At 53.4% G+C, this 18833-nt stretch overlaps 1 protein-coding gene across 5 annotated transcripts in view; it reads right to left on the reverse strand.

Moving 5' to 3' along the window:
- Positions 1–18561, reverse strand: part of LTBP2 (latent transforming growth factor beta binding protein 2) — a 112197-nt gene extending 93636 nt beyond the window's left edge. For all 5 annotated transcript variants that reach the window (XM_035261019.3, XM_035261018.3, XM_035261020.3 and 2 more), the window contains exons 1-2: positions 17798–18561; positions 10506–10576 (exon numbers count right to left, since the gene is read on the reverse strand). In XM_035261019.3, the coding sequence (XP_035116910.2) occupies positions 10506–10576; positions 17798–18288 (562 nt within the window). In that variant the 5' untranslated portion in view covers positions 18289–18561. The remainder of the gene's footprint in view (positions 1–10505; positions 10577–17797) is intronic.
- Positions 18562–18833: the final 272 nt, after the last annotated feature.

The following is an 18833-nucleotide window of genomic DNA, read 5'->3' on the forward strand; positions in this document are numbered from 1 at the left end:
CCGTCCCCTCCGAACCCCACACCCGGCCCCCTCACCCCCAGGCAGGGTGTTTGTTATCAGCTCTATCTCCTGGGCCCCAGAGACACCTTCTCCCTCCATCTATGACCTATTAGACAGAAGAGGCACCAACTTCCGGCTGGGCCCTCCAGCCCTTCCCGTCCTTGCTGGCTTCCAGCACCACCCCTTCTCTGGTCTGGGAGAGGAATCTCAGCTCCAGACTCCCAGCCCAGCCCCCAACTCCTGAAGTTCAGCTGCTCCCCAGGTTAAACCTCCATTATCCCTAAAATCCTTAAAATCTGTGTCAGTGGGATGCTAAGACCCTATCCACTGAGCCACCTGATCCCCTCCTCAGGATGGGGCCCTGTCCCCTTTCACAACTAGAGGCCTTTGTATGCGGGGCAGTTCGTACCTCATCCACAGTATTTACCTCAGATCTCCCTGGGCACCTGAAGTGGGACCCCCATCTGGAGACCTCAGTTTGTCCCTGGAATCTGCTTACTGGGGGGTCCACCTGAGGCCCTGAGCTGTTCTCCACAACTTTGACCTTTGGTTTCTACCGGAAGGGGAGGGACCCTGTTGTCAGAGCTCCCCCAGCCCAGGGAATCCCTGTCTGGCTCATATACACCTTTGGAATCCTCCTCAGCATCTCTCCCTTCACTTGTAAGCTCTGCCCCGCTGTGTCTCCCAGGCCCTGACCGAGGGCTCGAGCCCCAGGCTGTGGGAGAAGCCAGGGCCTCCAGGGCTCGCCCAGCTCTCATACAGCTGTGCCGGGGCCATGGCTCAGGATGGCTGGAAACTGAACTGGGGCTCCGGGGCCGGCCAAGTGCCCAGCTCCAAAATAGCAGTTGTGTTCACATAAAAGCTTCTAATGAGAGAAAGATGCCGTTCTTGGCCCTTCATGCGCTCTCTGCAGACGCTGTCTGGCAGGCCAAGCGGGCCTCTACCGTTTGGCGGCTAGAGGGGAGGAAGGGGAGGTGTGAGTCAGACCTTGGCCCCCAGCCCTTCAGCACAGACCGCCCTGTTAATTGCATTAACAAATGCTATGAGGCTGGGCCAGGTGGGGGCCGGGGAGCCGCGGGGCCAGGGGCTGGGGCAGAAAGCAGCCCCAATCCCACCAGCTCCAGCAGGCATGAGGTGGAAGACTCTGGGCCCAGCTCACTGCCCAGGGCTGAAAGGCCTGGGCTCCTCTCCAGCCGCTGCCCCAAAGCAGAGGAGAGTCATCCATCCACCTCCACAGTCCCAAGAGCTGGTCTAGGAGGAGGCCTCAGTGCCAGAGGCGCCCAGAGGTGAGACAGGCTGGGAGGGGTCCCTGGGGATGAGTCTTTTCCAGAGAAGTGGCTTCCAGGGAAGACAGTTCTGGGCTGGAGTGGAGCCAGCCACCCTCCCACAGCAGCACCAGCTCCACACCCAGGCCTGGGACAGTCTGGAGGGAGGAGCCACCAGCCCAAACATTGGGGGCAGGAAGGACAGTGTGTCCCTGTTGTTGGAGACACATGTTTGAGATCTGACTGCAGGACCTCACCTGGGGCCAGTTTCGTCACCACTGTGAGTCTCAGTGTTCTTCTCCAGGAAATGGTCATGCAGCCAGGCATGGTGGCTCATGCCTGTAATCCCAGCACTTTGGGAGGCCGAGGCAGGTGGATCACCAGGTCAGGAGTTCGAGACCGCCTGGCCAATATGGTGAAACCCCGTCTCTACTAAAAATGCAAAAATTAGCCAGGTGTGGTGGCACTCACCTGTAGTCCCAGCTACTCAAGAGGCTGAGGCAAGAGAATTGCTTGAACCTGGGAGGCAGAGGTTGCAGTGAGCCGAGATGGTGCCACTGCATTCCAGCCTGGCAAAAAGAGTAAGACTCCATCTCAAAAAAAAAAAAAAGAAAAGAAAAGAAAATGAAAATGGTCATGTATTCAAATGCATGACCTGCCAGGATGGCAAACAAGAGACTGTCCTCTTGGGGCTTCCAATTTAGTCAGAGGGACTATCACTTAATAGGTAAACAAAGAAATCGAGCAGGCTGGGCTCGGTGGCTCATGCCTGTAATCCCAGCACTTTGGGAGGCTAACGCCGGCAAATCACCTGAGGTCAGGAGTTCAAGACCAGTCTAGCGAACATGATGAACTCCATCTCTACAAAAAATGTAAAAATTAATCAGGCATGGTAGCACACACTTGTAATCCCAACTACTTGAGAGGCTGAGGCAGAAGAACAGCTTGAACCTGGGAGGCAGAGGTTGCAGTGAGCTGAGACTGCGCCACTGCACTCCAGCCTGGTTGAGAGAGCGAGACTCCATCTCAAAAATAAAAATAAAAAACAAAGAAGTGGAGCAGAACTTGGGACGTGAGGGATGGAGGAGATAGTCGAGGGTCCGAGATCCAGAAGAACAAGGCTGGTGGGGGCCGCTCAAGCCAGAGTGGCCAGGGCAGCCCCTCTGAGGAAGGCACCTCAAAACAGAGACTGGGAAGATGACAAGGGCCAGCTGCACAGAGGGATGATAGGGAGCAGACACGGAGGCAGCAGAGTGTGCCTCGACCTAGGGTGCCCTTGGGGAACTGGGTGACTTCAGGGACACTGCGGCAGGAAGGTTTAGGCGGGATGTGTTGAGGGCAGCAGGGAGAGCAGGCAGCAGGCTGCGGTGTCACCCAGGAGAGCTATGACAGGGTCCTGGCCCAGAGAGGCATCAGGGAAGCAGGCAGGTCCACGAGGGAGTAAAACAAACAGGGCTTGGTAATGGGTGGGTGTCAAAGCCTGAGTGAGAGGAAGGCATCCCTGGGGCCATGGGGTGGCTGGCTCAAGCAGGCAAGTCGATCGGGGTGCCAGTCAACAGAGTGGGTAAGACCTGCGCCAGGGAGTTAGCTCAGAGGGAGGGAAATCACGAGTTCGCTTTCGACAAGTTGGGATGGAGAGGTCTGGGAGGCATCAAGCACAGATGTGGAGCAGGCAGCAGACGCGCAAGACTGAAGGTCAGACAAGAGGCCTGCTGAGAATTCATGTAAATCTGGGCGGCCTCAGCCCAGAGACGGTGTTTACATCCACGAGAAGGCAGCAGATGGTTCCAGGACCAATGCAAAGACAAAGAAAAGAAGAGGACACAGACTAAGTCCTGGGAAACCCACAGTTTAGTAGTGGGCGGAGAAGCAGCAGCAGCCAGGGAAATAGGAGGGGAGGGGACAGAGAACGTCATGAGGGTTTGAAGGAAGATGGCAGCGTTTGGCACATCCAGGCAGAGTGAGCACGGGGCATTACCATTAGTATTGCATGTAAATGGTTGGGCACAGTGCCTGATGGCACTCAATAACCAGGGGCAGTTCATACTCCACTTGGCTCCTATGGCCCCGCTCTGTGGAGTGAGGGACTTGGAAGGTCTGGGGAAGCTCAACATAATACGTATTAAGACGTCAGGTCAACAGGGAGAAGCCAGCAAAAGAGACCAAGAAGAGGCAGCTGGGGTTGGAGGGAGGAAACTGCCAGGCCATCCATGCCAACATTTGCTCACTCATCTCTTTGACAAACAGATCCCAAGCACATACCAAGGACATAGGTGTGGAGGGAGGGCCAGGTCTCCGCTGGTGTCAGCAGGACACAGGGCCTGGCTTCAGGAAGCTCCCAGTCAAGCACATCTCCTAATCATCTCATTGGACAAAGAGCCTCAGGGTAACCTGCTCCCTAGGAAGATCTGGGTTACCCCCCTGCAGCGGCAAGAAACAAACAGGGTCTTTTTTTTTTTTTTTGAGATGGAGTTTCTCTCTTGTTGCCCAGGCTGGAGTGCAATGGTGCAATCTCAGCTCTCTGCAACCTCCGCCTCCTGAGTTCAAGCAATTCTCCTGCCTCACCCTCCCAAGTATCTGGGATTACAGGTACCTACCACCACACCCGGCTAATTTTTTTTAATTTTTACTAGAGACAGGGTTTCACTATTTTGGCCAAGGTGGTCTCAAACTCCTAACCTCAGGTGATCCACCTGCCTCGGCCTCCTAAAGTGTTGGGATTACAGGCGTGAGCCAACACACTTGGCCGACAGGGTCTCTTGATGGGACCGTGCTCTTCATATCAGCTGGGTTCCACTGAGGTCATATAATTATTCCCCTTTGCCACCTCCCACCTTCCTTTCCACCACTCCCTGCCAACTTCAGAGTCCCCATTGGATGGTTCATCCAGTGGCAGGTGCTAACCAGTCAATGAAGATGAAAATCCACCCTTGCCCTGTAGTTCTCATAACTACAATAGGTTCTCCTCTCATCCCCATCTGACATATGGGGAAACTGAGGCAGAACAGTCAACAACTTCCCCAAGATCACCGTGCTAGTAAGTCATGGAGCAAGGGTCTGAACTCAGGAGTCTGAGTCCACAGCTGGGGCTCTTAGCCATCCAGCCACAGTCTTCCTCGGGATGCAGTTGGCATGAATGGAGTAAACAGGCTCCCTCAGGGAAGTCAAGGAGGAGCTCTGATCAGGAGAGACAGCGTTCTTATAGGACTGGGATGGAAACTAGAGGAAATGCCATTCCATTACCCATTTGATACATGCACAGAAATGCCAGGCCCACTCTAGTGTCTCCATCCCAGAATCACCTGAACACAGTGGGGAGTTTCTGGAAGAGCTGATGGAACCTGGGCAGCAGAACAGGATCTCTCAGCACAAGGCGGGGATAGGCCCTGTATTAGTCAGTAGACGCTTATGGAGCCTTTATCTTGTACCAGTGTGCTGCCTGCTGGGGGTGGTGAAATACAGGCCAAACATGTATAGAATGCATGGAACATGCCAGGCTTTGAACTAAACATCTGACCTAAGTTACCTCACTTGTTCCTTACAACTCTTGGAGGCGGGGCCCAATGCTGATCCCAGTTCACAAAAGAGGAAATCGAGACACAGAGACTTTAAGCAACCTGCCCACAGTCCCACAGCCACTACGTGGTAGAGCTGAGAGCCGACATTTAAACCCAGGCAGTCCAGCACAGTCTCCTGATCTAGCATTAAAATGCCAGCTAAACTTAGCCTGGGCCAGGCTGTCTACATGCATTTACTCACTGATCAGAAAGCACAGAGCTAAGCCCTTGCCCTCTGGAGCCAGGCTACCTGGATTCGTGTCTGGGCTCTGCTGAGTCTCAGCAGCATGACTTGGACAAACAGCCAAACTCATTTGTAAACGGGGATTAAAAGCCAAATCTAGCTTATAGGGTTGTTGTGAGAATTAAAAATTAACAATACAAGTGTTTAGAATCATACCTGATGCACAGGAAGAGCTACTGAGTTCATTATCATTCATCCCCGAAACCAACTCTATATAGATTGTTATGCCCATTTCATGGACGAGGACCTGTGGCTAGAAAAGGGCCAGTCACTTGCCCCAGGACACAGAGCTGGGACTCAGACACGTCTCCAGGGATCTGGTGCCGGAATTCAAAGTACATGCTCTTGATCTTGAGCCTTGCTGTTGGGGGCAGGAATGGGAGAGTAACTTGCCTGCCTGCTCCTCAACAGATACAGGGATTCTCTTCTGCCCTCCCCAAAGCAGCCCCAGCCCCTGTGCATCCAGGCTGAGATAAAATGAGAAATCTAAGGAGTATTCAAATCCCCTTCCCCAGTTGGGTTGGGGTTGGGCGTGAGCCAGTCTGGGAAGAATAGACAGTCTTCCAAAAGCTGCAACTATAAACAGGACACTGTCACTCCACACCCTCCAGTTCTTCCCCTCCACTGGGCAGGGCCCGGCAGGCCCCAGTCAGCTGCCTCCACAAATACATAAACACATAAATCCCCAGAGAGAGAGAGCTGGCAAAGAAACAGAAGGAAAGGCAGATACCAAGACTAGAGGAGGAGATGGTGGCCCAGCTCTAGCCCCCACCAAGCTGGAAGGAGGGGCTAGGTTTCCAGCAGTGGGCACCTGCAGAGCAGGGCAGAAGGAAGGCAGGCCCTGGCAAGGGACTGGTGTATGACAGTGACCTGGAATTGATTCTGCCAGAGGCAAGAGAGGGCAAGTGAGCAGGAGCCAGTACTCTCTGCGCATAGGCAATGGGTTGGGCCCGCAGATATCCAGGAGAGACTGAGTCTCCACGTGGTTCTGGCACTCAACTTTACTCTTGGCAGTGGGAGACCGTCAGCCCCCATCTCTCGCCAGCCCAGGAAGGCATCCCCTCATGAAACTGCTAGGACAGAATCATGAACATTCCCAAACACTGGCCATCTCCACCCCAGCAGCTGTTGGGAGGGAGGAGGGAGAAGCGAAGTCGAGGGGGGTTGGGGAGAGCCAGCTGACAGGGTGTGGAGCCAAGAGCCCCCCTTCTGTGGAGCTCTGGATGAAGGCATCCATGCCAACACCCCACTGCCCGCCTGTGTGGTTCTCATTAGGCTTATTAGCAGCCAAATAGCAACAAGCAAACAGCACAGGAACCAGTTAATGAGCACACAGCCCTTCAGCGGGCAAGCCAACTGCAAGTGGGAGAGGCTGTTGCCCACCAGCCACCCACTCCAGGAGAGCTGCTGGCCTGTGTGCCCGGGTCAGGGTGGGCAACCAGGGGGCAGCAGGGTGAGAGGGCCAGAGAGAGAAATACCAGGGGAGAAGGTACTGGCAGCCTCCTACCTCAGCTTCCTGGTGCAGCAACCCGCTGGGGCACGCGGGTGCCCCACACAGGCGCTGGTACTGTAACAGTCTGCAAACTCACTCAAACTTGAGCTCCTAGGGTTGAAACCTGAGTCTGTCAGAGACTAACACTGGACCATCACTAGCAAGTTAGGAAACCAAGAACCTCCAGGGCTGGAGGGCCCAAGTGAGACCTGTGCCCAGACCCCTCAGGCAGCTGGGGAGAAGCCCGCCCGCTGTGAAGCCACCCGCTCCAGCTTCAGCTCAATCCTCAGCAACACTCTCCATCAGCCAATGCTGCCTTCCAGCAAAGGCTAAGCTCTCTCAAACATACCAACGCTCCTCCCCGCCTCCAAGTCCCAGTCATTGCCCAGGCCTCCTGAGTTCTGGAACGCCCTGCTACTCAAAGTGTGGTCCCTGGGCCAGCAGTGTCAGCATCCCTGGGAGCTGGGTGGAAACAGGGTATCTGCCCCACCTCAGATCTGCTGAATCAGAATCTTCCCTTTGATGTGATTCCCAGAGGATCTGGGGAAATATTCAAATTTGAGGAGGGCCCCCAGGGCAGATCTTCCTGTGACTGACCCCCAACTCTGCTCAGTGATTTTTGGCCACACCTAGAATCACCTAGGGTGCTCTTAAAAAATCACAGTGACAGGCCCCAACTCCAGAGCTTCTGCTTAGCATAAAGCCACCTGGGCACCCACGTCCCTGGCTTCTCTACCCAGAGGAGTTGCTCAGAGCGGATTATGAGTCTCATGTGCTTTTCCAATCAGCTGTGTGGCTCTGAGCAAGTCACCACCTCTCAGACGCTCACTTTCTTCTTCTTTAAAATTATGAGTGGCCGGGCGTGGTGGCTCACACCTGTAATCCCAGCATTTTGGGAGGCTGAGGCAGTTGGATCATTGAAGCCAAGAGTTTGAGACCAGCCTGGCCAACATAATAAAACCTTGTCTCTACCCCAAAAAAAAAAAAAAAGCCACAAAAATTAGCCAGGCATGGTGGTGGGTGCCTGTAATACCAGTTACTTGGGAGGCTGAGGTAAGAGAATCACTTGAACCCAGTAGGCAGAGGTTGCACCAAGCCAAGATCATGCCACTGCACTCCAGGCTGGCCGACAGAGCTACACTCTGTCTCAAAAAACAAATATATTCTTTTTTTTTTTTTTTGAGATGGAGTGTAGCTCTGTCATCCAGGCTAGAGTGTAGTGGCATGATCTCGGCTCGCTGCGACCTCCGCCTCCCTGGTTCAAGCAATTCTCCTGCCTCAGTCTTCCAAGTAGCTGGGATTACAGGTGCCTGCCACCAACCCAGCTAATTTTTGTATTTTTAGTAGAGACAGGATTTCACCATGTTGGCCACGCTGGTCTCGAACTCCTGACCTCATGATCTGCCTGCATCCACTTCCCAAAGTGTTGGGATTACAAGTGTGAGCACCACACCCAGCCTAAAAATTTTTTTAAATAAAAATAAAATAAAATGTTGAGGGACAAGTGTTTCTCGCCCACCTGTCTGTTCCTGACCACAGAGGGCCTGACTTCTGAGAGCCCCCACAAATCCAGGTTTCCTGAAAAGGAAAGGGTGTGCAGGCCAATCTGCTTCGTTGTTTGTTTTTGAGTTTTTGGCTCTGGTTCTGTTATCTGGAGATCCTAGGAGGGATTCTGCCTGAGCTGCATCATCAGATAGGCAGAGGGTCAGGGCCATGAGGCCTGAGGCAGAAGCCAAGAGCTTGGTGAACCCGCGTCTCCAGCCTCGCGGGAATGGGAGCAGCGGCGTCATATCCCATCATGCGAGGTGTCAGGACAACCGCAGACGAGGGCATCCGTGGTGCTGGGAACATTACATGTTTTGTCCACACCCGGACTCTTAACTGTGAAGCCCTCCTATGGAGAAGGGCCTGGGGCTGGTCCTTGAAGGAAGGAAGCTGGTGAGACTGAGGCTTTGCAGCCAGGCTTGGGACTGGCAGAGGCAGGGGCAGCCACCTGTGGGACAGTCAGGCGGAGTTCCTGGGGAGCTTATGTGGACCCAAGAGGGGCCTGTGGGAGGAAGGAGAAAGATCCAAGGGGCTCCCTCAAACTCCTCTATCTGCTGTGATCTGTGGGGACTCTACACTCTGGAATGCCCAGCCCCCACTGGTGTCAGGAGGGAATGGAGCCCTGGAGATTGGAGGCTGGAGTTTTGGAATCAGTTGGCCTGGGTCCAGCCTGAGCTCAGCACTTGCTGCAGCATAGCCTTGGCTGTGTTTCCTGAGCAACCCAAGCCTCAGCTTCCTCATCTGTAAACCACGACAATAAGTGCACACATACTTCATAAGATGGTTGACAGGTCAAACTAAGATAATGCATGTGAAGAGCTTAGCGCACTGCTGGGCACTAGTACATACTCAGTTATTAGATAATAGTATCAGGATCGGGGGCAGTGACAGCAATAGTACCATCTCCTCCAGATCACAGATACAGAAAGCAAGGCCCAGAAATTAAGGTAAGATACCTGGCAGCAGAGTATAGGTATTAAGAAGACTGACCCTGGAGTCAGGTTGTCTGGATTGAAATCCTAGCTCTGCTTTTTCTGACACGTGAGCTTGGGCAAGTTACCAGACTGTACTCCACTTTCCTCATCCACCCGCCACCGTTTAAAGTGCACCGTGTACGAAGTGAGTGCTATGAAGTTCCCAGCTCTTGCTGTTGCAAATGCCCCTGATACCATCAGTGGAAAAGGCTCGGGCATGGAGGCTCTAGCTCTTCCCAACTCACTCCTTGGTTTTCACAAAATAAGATGACTTTTCTCTCCTTCGAGCCAGCCTGCAAGGTGTCAGAGCAGTCCAAAGGGAGACGGCTCCAGGCACGGGTCAGAGTGTCATCTGACCATCCTGGTAGCGTGCCTAACAGAGGTCAGGGCCATTGGGCCAGCCGCCAGGGGAGAGGTGGATTCTCATCACACGATACATGAATGGTGACCCTGGAAATGTGGGAGGCAGAGGCTCTGCGCCAAGCATTTTCTGCAGAATACAGGTGCATGCAGGCTCCTGAGACCCTGCCGGGACGGTGAGTGGGTCAAACACAGTAGGGCAGCAAGAGGAAATGCAGGAAGGTTTGAAAACACCAGCACTGATTTCACTTGAGAAGCTGTTTCCAGCTGAAGGCTTTTTTTTTTTTCTTTTTTCTTTTTTTCCAAGAGTCTCACTTTCTCACCCAGGCTGGAGTGCAGTGGTGCAATCTCAGCTCACTGCAACCTCCACCTTCCAGGTTCACACAGTTCTCTGCCTCAGCCTCTGAAGTAGCTAGGATTACAGGCGTCCACCACCATGCCCAGCCAATTTTTTGTATTTTTAGTAGAGACAAGGGTTTCACCCTGTTGACCAGGCTTGTCTCGAACTGCTGTCCTCATGATCTGCCCGCCTTGGCCTCCCAAAGTGCTGGGATTACAGGTTTGAGCCACTGTGCCCAGACCTCTTTTTTTTTTTTGAGGAGTCTCACTGGAGTGCAGTGGCACAATCTCAGCTCACTACAACCTCTGCCTCCCAGATTCAAGCAATTCTCCTGCCTCAGCCTCCCGAGTAGCTGAGATTACAGGCACCCACCACCACGCCCAGCTAATTTTTCTACTTTTAGTAGAGACAGGGTTTCACCATCTTGGCCAAGCTGGTCTCCAACTCCCAACCTCAAGTGATTCACCCACCTTGGCCTCCCAAAGTGCTGGGATTACAGGCATGAGCCACCACTCCCGCCCCAGCTGGAGGCATTTTTAAACCCCCACCCTGCCACTGGATATTGCCTCCACTCCAAAGAGGGGCTGCATCTTCAGGACACAGACTAGGAAAGACACTTCTGCTTCAGGTTCTGGAGTCCCTAAGCTTGGCCTGCCTCGGGAGTAGGGTGGGGAATGGCACACCATGTTTGAGACAGCGGTGTGCCTGCCACCCGGGGAGGCACTCACGTTTTATACAGTGGTTGGTGCTGTTTGCTGTTGTCCATCCTGGGCAGCACTGTCCCCCGCAGACGTTCCTCCTGTGGGGTCACCAAAACAGAATCAACCCAAGGATGCTCAGAGCTGGGGAATATTCCTACAGCCCCTCCGACAGTCCCACCTTCTACAGGCGGGGCTTGGGGAACAGGGAGAGGCTGGGAAGGCTGTCCCCATTCTACATGCAAATCTAAGACTGAATCCTGACTCTGTCATTCTCCGCACGTCCTTGGGAAACCTCGCTCTCTCCATCTGTACAACGGAGATAGCAATAGCTGCTTCATTGGGTTGCTACCATGGTTAAGTGAGGCGGGAATTTTAACATCTGACATAAAGCAGGCAGTCTGCTGGGGCAACGACGGCGATCCTAAAGCTAATAAGCCAGTTCAGAGAGGGTTAGTGACTTCTGAATTCCACACAGCGGGTAAGTGCTGGAGCCTGATTCAAACCTGGGTTGGCCCAACTCTAAGTCATGCTCCAACTCTACCTCTCATACACACACACACACACACACACACACACACACACACACACAGGCGCCTGCACCACACCTGGCTAGTTTTTAAAATATTTTAGTAGACCAGGCGGGTGCGGTGGCTCAAGCCTGTAATCCCAGCACTTTGGGAGGCCGAGGCAGGTGGATCACGAGGTCAAGAGATCGAGACCATCCTGGTCAACATGGTGAAACCCCGCCTCTACTAAAAATACAAAAAATTAGCTGGGCATGGTGTCGCATGCCTATAATCCCAGCTACTCGGGAGGCTGAGGCAGGAGAATTGCCTGAACCCAGGAGGCGGAGGTTGCAGTGAGTCGAGATCGCGCCATTGCACTCCAGCCTAGGTAACAAAAGTGAAACTCCCTCTCCAAAAAAAAAAAAAAAAAAAATTTAGTAGAGACAGGTTTCACCATGTTGGTCAGGCTGGTCTTGAACTTCTGTCCTCAGGTGATCCATCTACCTCAGCCTCCCAAAGTGCTGGGATTACAGGTGTGAGCCACCGTGCCCGGCCCTTCAGCTACTCTTTGATGCTGGCTCTGAGAGCACTCCCATGAGACACTGACCTGCAGTTTCGGGCACTCATCCAGCTCCCCAAAGTTTGCCTCCAGGTGTCTGCTGTGCTCTGGCAACACCAGCAGTTTCCACCCAGCCCTGACTCTGCAGCTAAAGACCCACACACCTAGACCAAGGTGACACCCTAGAAGGGCTTCTTCTGGACACCTCTAGGGAGCGACTAGAGGCCCAAGCTGGGCCAGGCTCTGGCTTACATCCCTCTCATCAGAAATCGTCACTGGGCACTGGAACTGGAGGGTGAGACGGGAGGGAGATGTGAAGAGGCTAAACAGGCGAAGGACAGAGCAGGGCGGCCGTTCCTGTGATCTCTGCGGCCAGCATGGCGACATCTGGTCCCACTTAGGAGTTTGTTTGACATTTGAGTGGACCCCAAAGCTTATGTGGTTTGGAGTCTTATGAAGAATTCAAAATAAATTCCTGCAGCTTGAAAACACTGAGGCCCATTCCTGGCCCTTTGGCCCAAAGTTGTGGGGCGCTGCCTCCCTCCCACGGAGCTCCCAGAATGTCCTGCCAGCCAAGAGTTGTGCCACTCAGTCCACCTCAAAGCCTCTCTGGGCGATCACCTTCAGCAGCTGCCTGGATACCTCAGGGCCCATGTCACTGGGGGTGGGGAAAGTGCTGCTTGTCAGACCCAGAGTTTCTGGGGGTGCGCCCCAGTGGAAGGGGAAACTACTCACCCATTTGTGCGTCACCACCCCTTGTGGTGGTGACAAGTCCTCTCGTGGGGCTAGGAGGTCTTTGAGAGGAAACAGATCCCATGCCCTGGGAATTTTCTAAGAAATAGGGCCTGTGGGAACCCAAACAGCATGGACACAGGAGCCTGCCTGGCTGGGAGGTCATGGCATGGAGCTCAGCCCAAGGAGGCCCCCTGAGCCAGCCATCACCCCAGCTGCCCTCAGGATGGCTGTGCAGGGGACTGTGGGAGGGAAGGGGCCAGCCCTACTTTGCCTGCACAGAGTAGATCCCTAAGGGATGTAGCGGCCACAGTGAGGATTGGCCAGAATCAAAGGCTGCCAGGCAGAGGGGCCAGACTGGGGCTGGTAGGGCGCTCAAGAGAAAGTCAGGTCCCCAAGGAGAGACTCTGAGGATCCCTACAGGCCAGTATTAAAGTCTTGGGTACAGGGCCAGGGAGGTGACCAGCTGGGAATTGTCCGTTCAGTGGGTTCTGGCTAACAGAGAGAGCAAATGAGCCTGAATAGCCAGGATATACGATTCAATTGCTCTGACTCCCTAGAAGGTGCCTCTCAGAGATCCTCAGAGTCACATCTTCGACACCACTCAGCACACATTCACCCAGTATCCAGATCACTGTAGGGAACACACCTGGCCAGCAGCCTGGGAGAGCTGCCGTTCCACCTGGGCCAAACCTGATCACACTAGTCCTCTGTTAAAAACCTCCCGCAGCACTCCACTGGTCTCGACAAAGCCCCCTGGTGCCCATGTGCCTACTTGCCTGTGCAGTCTAATTGCCCCATCATTCCCACTTAGTCTCCACGACCATCCACAGCCAAGGCTTTGCTCCTCCAAGGATACAAGGTCTGTGGCTCTCCAGTTGCTCTGTGGATTTCACTTTGATGCCTTTGCCTGGGCTGCTCTCTCTGCCTACAATGCCCTCACCCTCTGGTCCACTAATTGAAATCCTTTTCCTACTCCAAGACTTCCAGATCAGATGTTACTTTCTTTGTATAAAACCTCCCCTGGGCCAGGCACAGTGGCTCATGCCTGTAATCCCAGCACTTTGGGAGGCCAAGGCAGGCGGATCACGATGTCAGGAGATCAAGATCATCCTGCCCTACATGGTGAAACTCCATCTCTACTAAAAATACAAAAAAATTAGCCAAGCATGGTGGCACGCACCTGTAGTCTTAGTTACTCGGGAGGCTGAGGCAGGAGAATCACTTGAACTTGGGAGGTAGAGGTTGCAATGGCTGAGATTGCACCACTGCACTCCAGCCTGAGTGAGATTCTGTCAAAAAAAAAAAAAAAAAAAAAAAAAAAACCCTCCTCTGACATCTCCCCAGCCTTCCTTCATTCTCTATCTACTAGGATCATTTAGTACGATCTGTCTGAGGTCACTGGTTATATCTTGGTCGTGGGTATCTTGAGGTTTCTTTCTTATTTCTCTGCGTGCCTCTAGAGTCTAACACAGTGCCCAACATGTAGTATACAATTAATACTTCTTTGCTTCATTTACTCTGGAGTTTCACAAAAAGTGGGATGAGCCACACTGAGGATTGGAAAGGCATTTTAGGTTCACAGGTCACAACATTCGACAATCTGAGTTACATGATGAGAAAGTGATTCTCTTTTTAGTGATCCTTTTAACCTAATTAGGTCAGTGAAAAACACCAGGTCCCCCCCTCAATACATGCGAGTCCTCCTTTCCAATAGAGAGAACTTGTCACAGGGTTGAGCTTCCTAAGATGATGAATGATGTCTGACTAGAATGTAAGAACATTTTGTTTTCCTTTCAATTTTCCTACAATTACCTTCTCCTTATAACAAGTGGTACTGCTTTCAACTTATGAAAATGATACAAAATTTCCTTTCAGTTATGAATTTATTTATAGAGAAAAATGAGTCAAGCACTGCCTGTAATAGCAAAAAAATGTAATTCATCTAGATGTCCAAAAACAGGAGGATGGATAACTGTGGTAATATTCAGACAAAGGAATAATACACAACAGTTAAAACTTGGGCTAATTATATTAACATGGTTAAATCTCAGAAATCTAATAAAGAGGGGAAAAATAAATTGCAGAAGAATAATGAAATGTGGCATCACTTATCTAAGTTTAAAATATGCAAAACAACATTGTATATTTTGTGGATACATGTAACTATAGTAATACTGTAAAAAATATATCTATTAATTAAATTCAGGGTAGTGGTTAATTCTGGGGAGGGAGGGAGGCAAATTTATAGAGGAAATGTCAACTAAAAAACTGGAAGCAAAAGATGCCAAAATATTCAGATTTGAGAAAGCTGGATTGTAAGTTATATTATGTTCAATACCTTTTAGTGCATTTGTAAAACTTCATAATATACTTTAAAACAAATAAAACAAAAAATCCTGTTATTTTAACAGAATATAAAGTTAAAGAAAAATAATAACAGAACAAGAGTGAAAGGTAGAGAAAAATACTATACAGTATAGTATAGTATATACCAGAGGCTGGTTCAAGAACCCCTATAGAGGCTGGGCACGGTGCCTCATACCTGTAATCCTAGCACTTTGGGAGGCCAAGGTGGGTGTAGTGCTTAAGGTCAGGAGTTTGAGACCAGCCTGGCCAACATGGCGAAACCCCATCTCTACTAAAAACACAAAAAATTAGCTAGGTGTGGTGGCATGTGCCTGTAATCCCAATTATTCCAGAGGCTGAGGCACAAGAATCACTTGAGCCTGGGGGGTGGAGGTTGCAGTGAACCGAGATGGTGCCATTGCACTCCAGCCTAGGCGACAAAGCAAGAGACTCCATCTATCAAAAAAAAAAAAAAAGAAAGAAAGAAAGAAAAAAAGGAAACGCTATATGGTAAATTTCATTAATGTAGAAACTGTGTCCACTCTGGTCACTGCTGTATGCCAGATACCTAGCATCAAGCCTGGCACAAACTTAATAAGTCTTCATTATGTGCAATAAATCCTCACTACATTGAAAGTTCCGTGAGGACAGAATCTGCCTGTCTTGGTCACTGCGGTATCCTCTGGATCCAGTATAGGACCTGGGTATAGAAGTCCTTCCAAAGTATTGATTGAATGAATGAAGCAGTGCCAGTAATAGTGCTGCAGTTCCAAGATTCACCAGCAGGTGGCACTTAGTCCCTGGTTGTCTGCAGCTCACAACTAAATGAATTTCCAGCTTGATCACCCTGACTTGAAGCCATTAGCCAGAAGGAACCAGGGTGGAGGAAGTGAATAAACAAGATAACCACTCAGGTCGTCCCCAGCTGACACGGAGCGGCTGACTGGAGTGTCAGGGAACCCACTTTATATCGAGGCTGCAGAAGACAATCTGGAGGAGGAGCCTGACCAGTGTGTCATGTGATGGGTGCACCTGTGTACAGCAGGTGGCATTCGGCCCATGTCCTCACATGCCTGTTCACATCCACCAGCCCTGTTGTGGTGACAATTTACTTTGCTCATCACCACATCATTTCATGACTTCTAACAGTGCACCCTCCAGCCCTGAAGCTCCACTTCCCCACCTCCCCCGCACCTCACTTGCACCTGAATGTCTGCAGTACAAGCTCCTCCCTGCTCCAGCCCAAGCTGTCTCTGGGTTCCGCTACACCAGAGCTGCAGTGCTACCTACCCCTGGGCCAGTGCCAACAGTAATAAGCCCTTGTCCTTGGGCAGCGCTACATCTGCACGCCACCCTCATCTCCAGGCCACCTCCTACCACCTCCCCTCTGCTTCCCCACATGCTGCCCATAGAGCCCCAGGGACCCCAGGTCACAGGTCCCTCTACTCAGCTCTTTAGCCACAACTGCCCTACTCCTTTGCACTTAACAGGAAGCTTCTAGTACTAGAAAGTATCTGTTCATTTCTTCAACGTGATTCTAAGTAAGTGGGTTGCTTTCCCAGCAGGAACAATGCCTTGGACTCTGAACCTCCATCCCCTTTCCCATGCTCTGCACGCAGAATCCTTGGAAGCATGCATTCACTTGCACAGATCAGGAAAGGAAAAAGCTGCAACACTGCAGGTGCTTTCCACTAATGCTTGCTGAATAATCCTATGTGTAAGCGACTTGGCAATGTATGGGTCTACTCTCCGTCTGCTTGAAGCTGGGCCTTACACCGGCAGCAGGGAGTTCATTCACTCATTCAACAGATACTGAGAGAATACCAACTAGTGCAGGCACTATTCTAGGCACAAGTGGCACAGAAATGGACACAAAGAAGTCCCTGTTTGCATAGAGCTTGCATTAGCGTGGCTTGGAGGCCAGGCCAGAAACACATCAATAGAAATGGAACATGTCAGACAGAGTAAGTGCTATGAAGAAACATAAAGCAGGGTGAAGCGAGAAAGAGGAAGGGGCAGGAGTGGCCAAAGAAGGCACTCTGAGCAGAAATCTGAAAGAAACAGAGCGCGAATCCTGCTGAAATATGAGAAGAGCCCTCCAGCCAAGGAAAAACAAGAGCGCCAAGGCTGTGAAGGGGAAGGTCCTTGGAGTAGGACTCGGGGTACAAGTGTCTTTCATGCTGTTCCCCAGGACTAAACCCAACTGGCAAATCGTGCCCAGGCAAAGAGAAGCTGCCAAAGCCCTTCCCAGACTTCCTGATGGTGTCCCCACCCAGCCCCTCACTGCCCAGGGCTCAATGCCCTTCAATCCAGAGACAACTGGATTGTACGCAGGCAAGGTGGAGCACACCCCTAGCCATGAAGATCCGATTGGGGGTGGGGCTGGTGGGGTGTCTTATCACTCTGCGACGGCTCCCGCGGCGGGCAGGAAGTGGTGCCCAAGGAGAGCAAAAAAGGAAATTGCGGGTTGTGGGGAGGCTTAGCCCTGCAACGCGCGCAAGCCGCGCTTACACCTAGGGCACACCCATCCAATTCTCCACGCGCCCACTGTCCCGCAGCCACATCGGGGACAAGCTTACTGTCCAAAGTGCCCAGAGCTCACGCCCACGTCCACATCCAGCCCCGGCGTGCGCGGGCGGACCCACGCCCCAATGTACACATTTGTCCCGGAGCACCAGCTTCACTGCCAGCACCCTTCCCAGGAGACGCGTCTACCTTCTCGCCATGGGGCCCCCTACGCCTCCGCCCACCCCTGCCCTGAGCCGGCTCAACCTCCCCTGCGCCTCAAGAGCCTGGAGCGCCCACCCCACTGTCCTGTTCCCGCTGCCTCTTGGGTCCCGGTAGCGCTGCCCGCGTCTACAAGAACTGGTTAGTTGCAGGCAGGAGGAGCGCGGAGTAGTGGAGAGGCGCCTTGCGAAAGGATTTAACGTCGGGGCTACGGCCGAGTTGGTAGGAAAAACTGAGGACGATGATCTATCTTTGCCTTCAACTCTTCAAAACCGGATCAAATCTTCCAGTCCCGGCTTTGGAACCTCGGGGCTGTTTCCCAGAAGTACTAAAGACAGAGGAAGGAGGGCTTGAGTGCGGCGCCCTCTCCTCTCGCCTGCACGCCCCTCCACAAATGAGCCCTGGCTCTCCTCTGCACCCTCCAAACTTCCCTTTCCCGTGCTCACCCCGTGAGCCGCCCTCGCGGCGGGGTTGGGGGCGCAGCCCCGGATCGCTGTGGGGTCCCCAGGCGCGGGAGAGCCGGCGCGGCCCGGGCCCGGGGTGCCGGCTGCTGCTGGCCCAGGGGAGTGCTTCTCCGGGTCTGCGCAGGTGGCTGGATTCGCCGCGACTGCTGCGCGCGGGACGGCCTCCTGGCCTCCGCCTCGGTGGGCCTCCTGGGGCTCCCCCAGCCCGGCTGGGCCCGCTCCACGGGCTGCAAGCCCGCGACAGGCGTGTCCTGCTCCCGGAACAGACTGTACACCTTGGCTGCAGCCGCTGCCGGGTAGCTGCCCCCCGGGCGCCGCAGTCGATTCGCGTCTCCGCCAGCTGGCTCGTATCTCCCCAAGGGGTCCCTTTGGGCAAGACCCGCGCCCACGAAGAGAGCCAGGGTGAGCGGCAGGAAGCCCCTCCAGGGGTTCCGCAGGGTGCGCCCCGGGCTGCGGGCTTCGGTCCGCGGCATGGCGCGGGGGCGGCTGGAGAGCGGTGCGCGCGGGCACCGTGAAGAGCTTTGTGGTCGGCGCGCGGGACGCCCGGGGCTGCTGTCCCGGCTTCTCCGCGTCTAGGGGGCCCCGAAGCGGCTGACTGGGAGTCCGGCTCTCCGCGGAGCAAGGGTTGCGCGCCCCGAACCTCGTGTCCGCTCTCCGACTCCTGTAGGGCTCGCACCGCCGCGGCACTTCGCGCCTCCTCCCAATGCCTGCAGCCGTCTGAAGGGGACTCGGACGGTTTTATTTTTGGAAACCTCCCCCTGCTTTTTCGTCTCTTTTATCCACACCAGGCCCCCTCCTCGGAGGGACAGCTCAGCCCCCTCATTACGGGAGAGGGAGCGAGGCATTCCAGCAACACCCACTTTGGCACCGGGAAGCTGGCGGGCGGCGAGGGGGATTAACCCGTGCGGAGCAGGGGGCGGCGCGGGGCTGACCCGGGCGCTGGTCGGGCAGATGGCGCCTGCCACGACCTGGACACCGGGCCGCCTTTCTTCTGCCCCGGGCAAGTTCGAACTGTAGA

Source organism: Callithrix jacchus, chromosome 8, assembly GCF_049354715.1.
Source record: "Callithrix jacchus isolate 240 chromosome 8, calJac240_pri, whole genome shotgun sequence".
NCBI classification, from domain to species: Eukaryota; Metazoa; Chordata; class Mammalia; order Primates; family Cebidae; genus Callithrix; species Callithrix jacchus.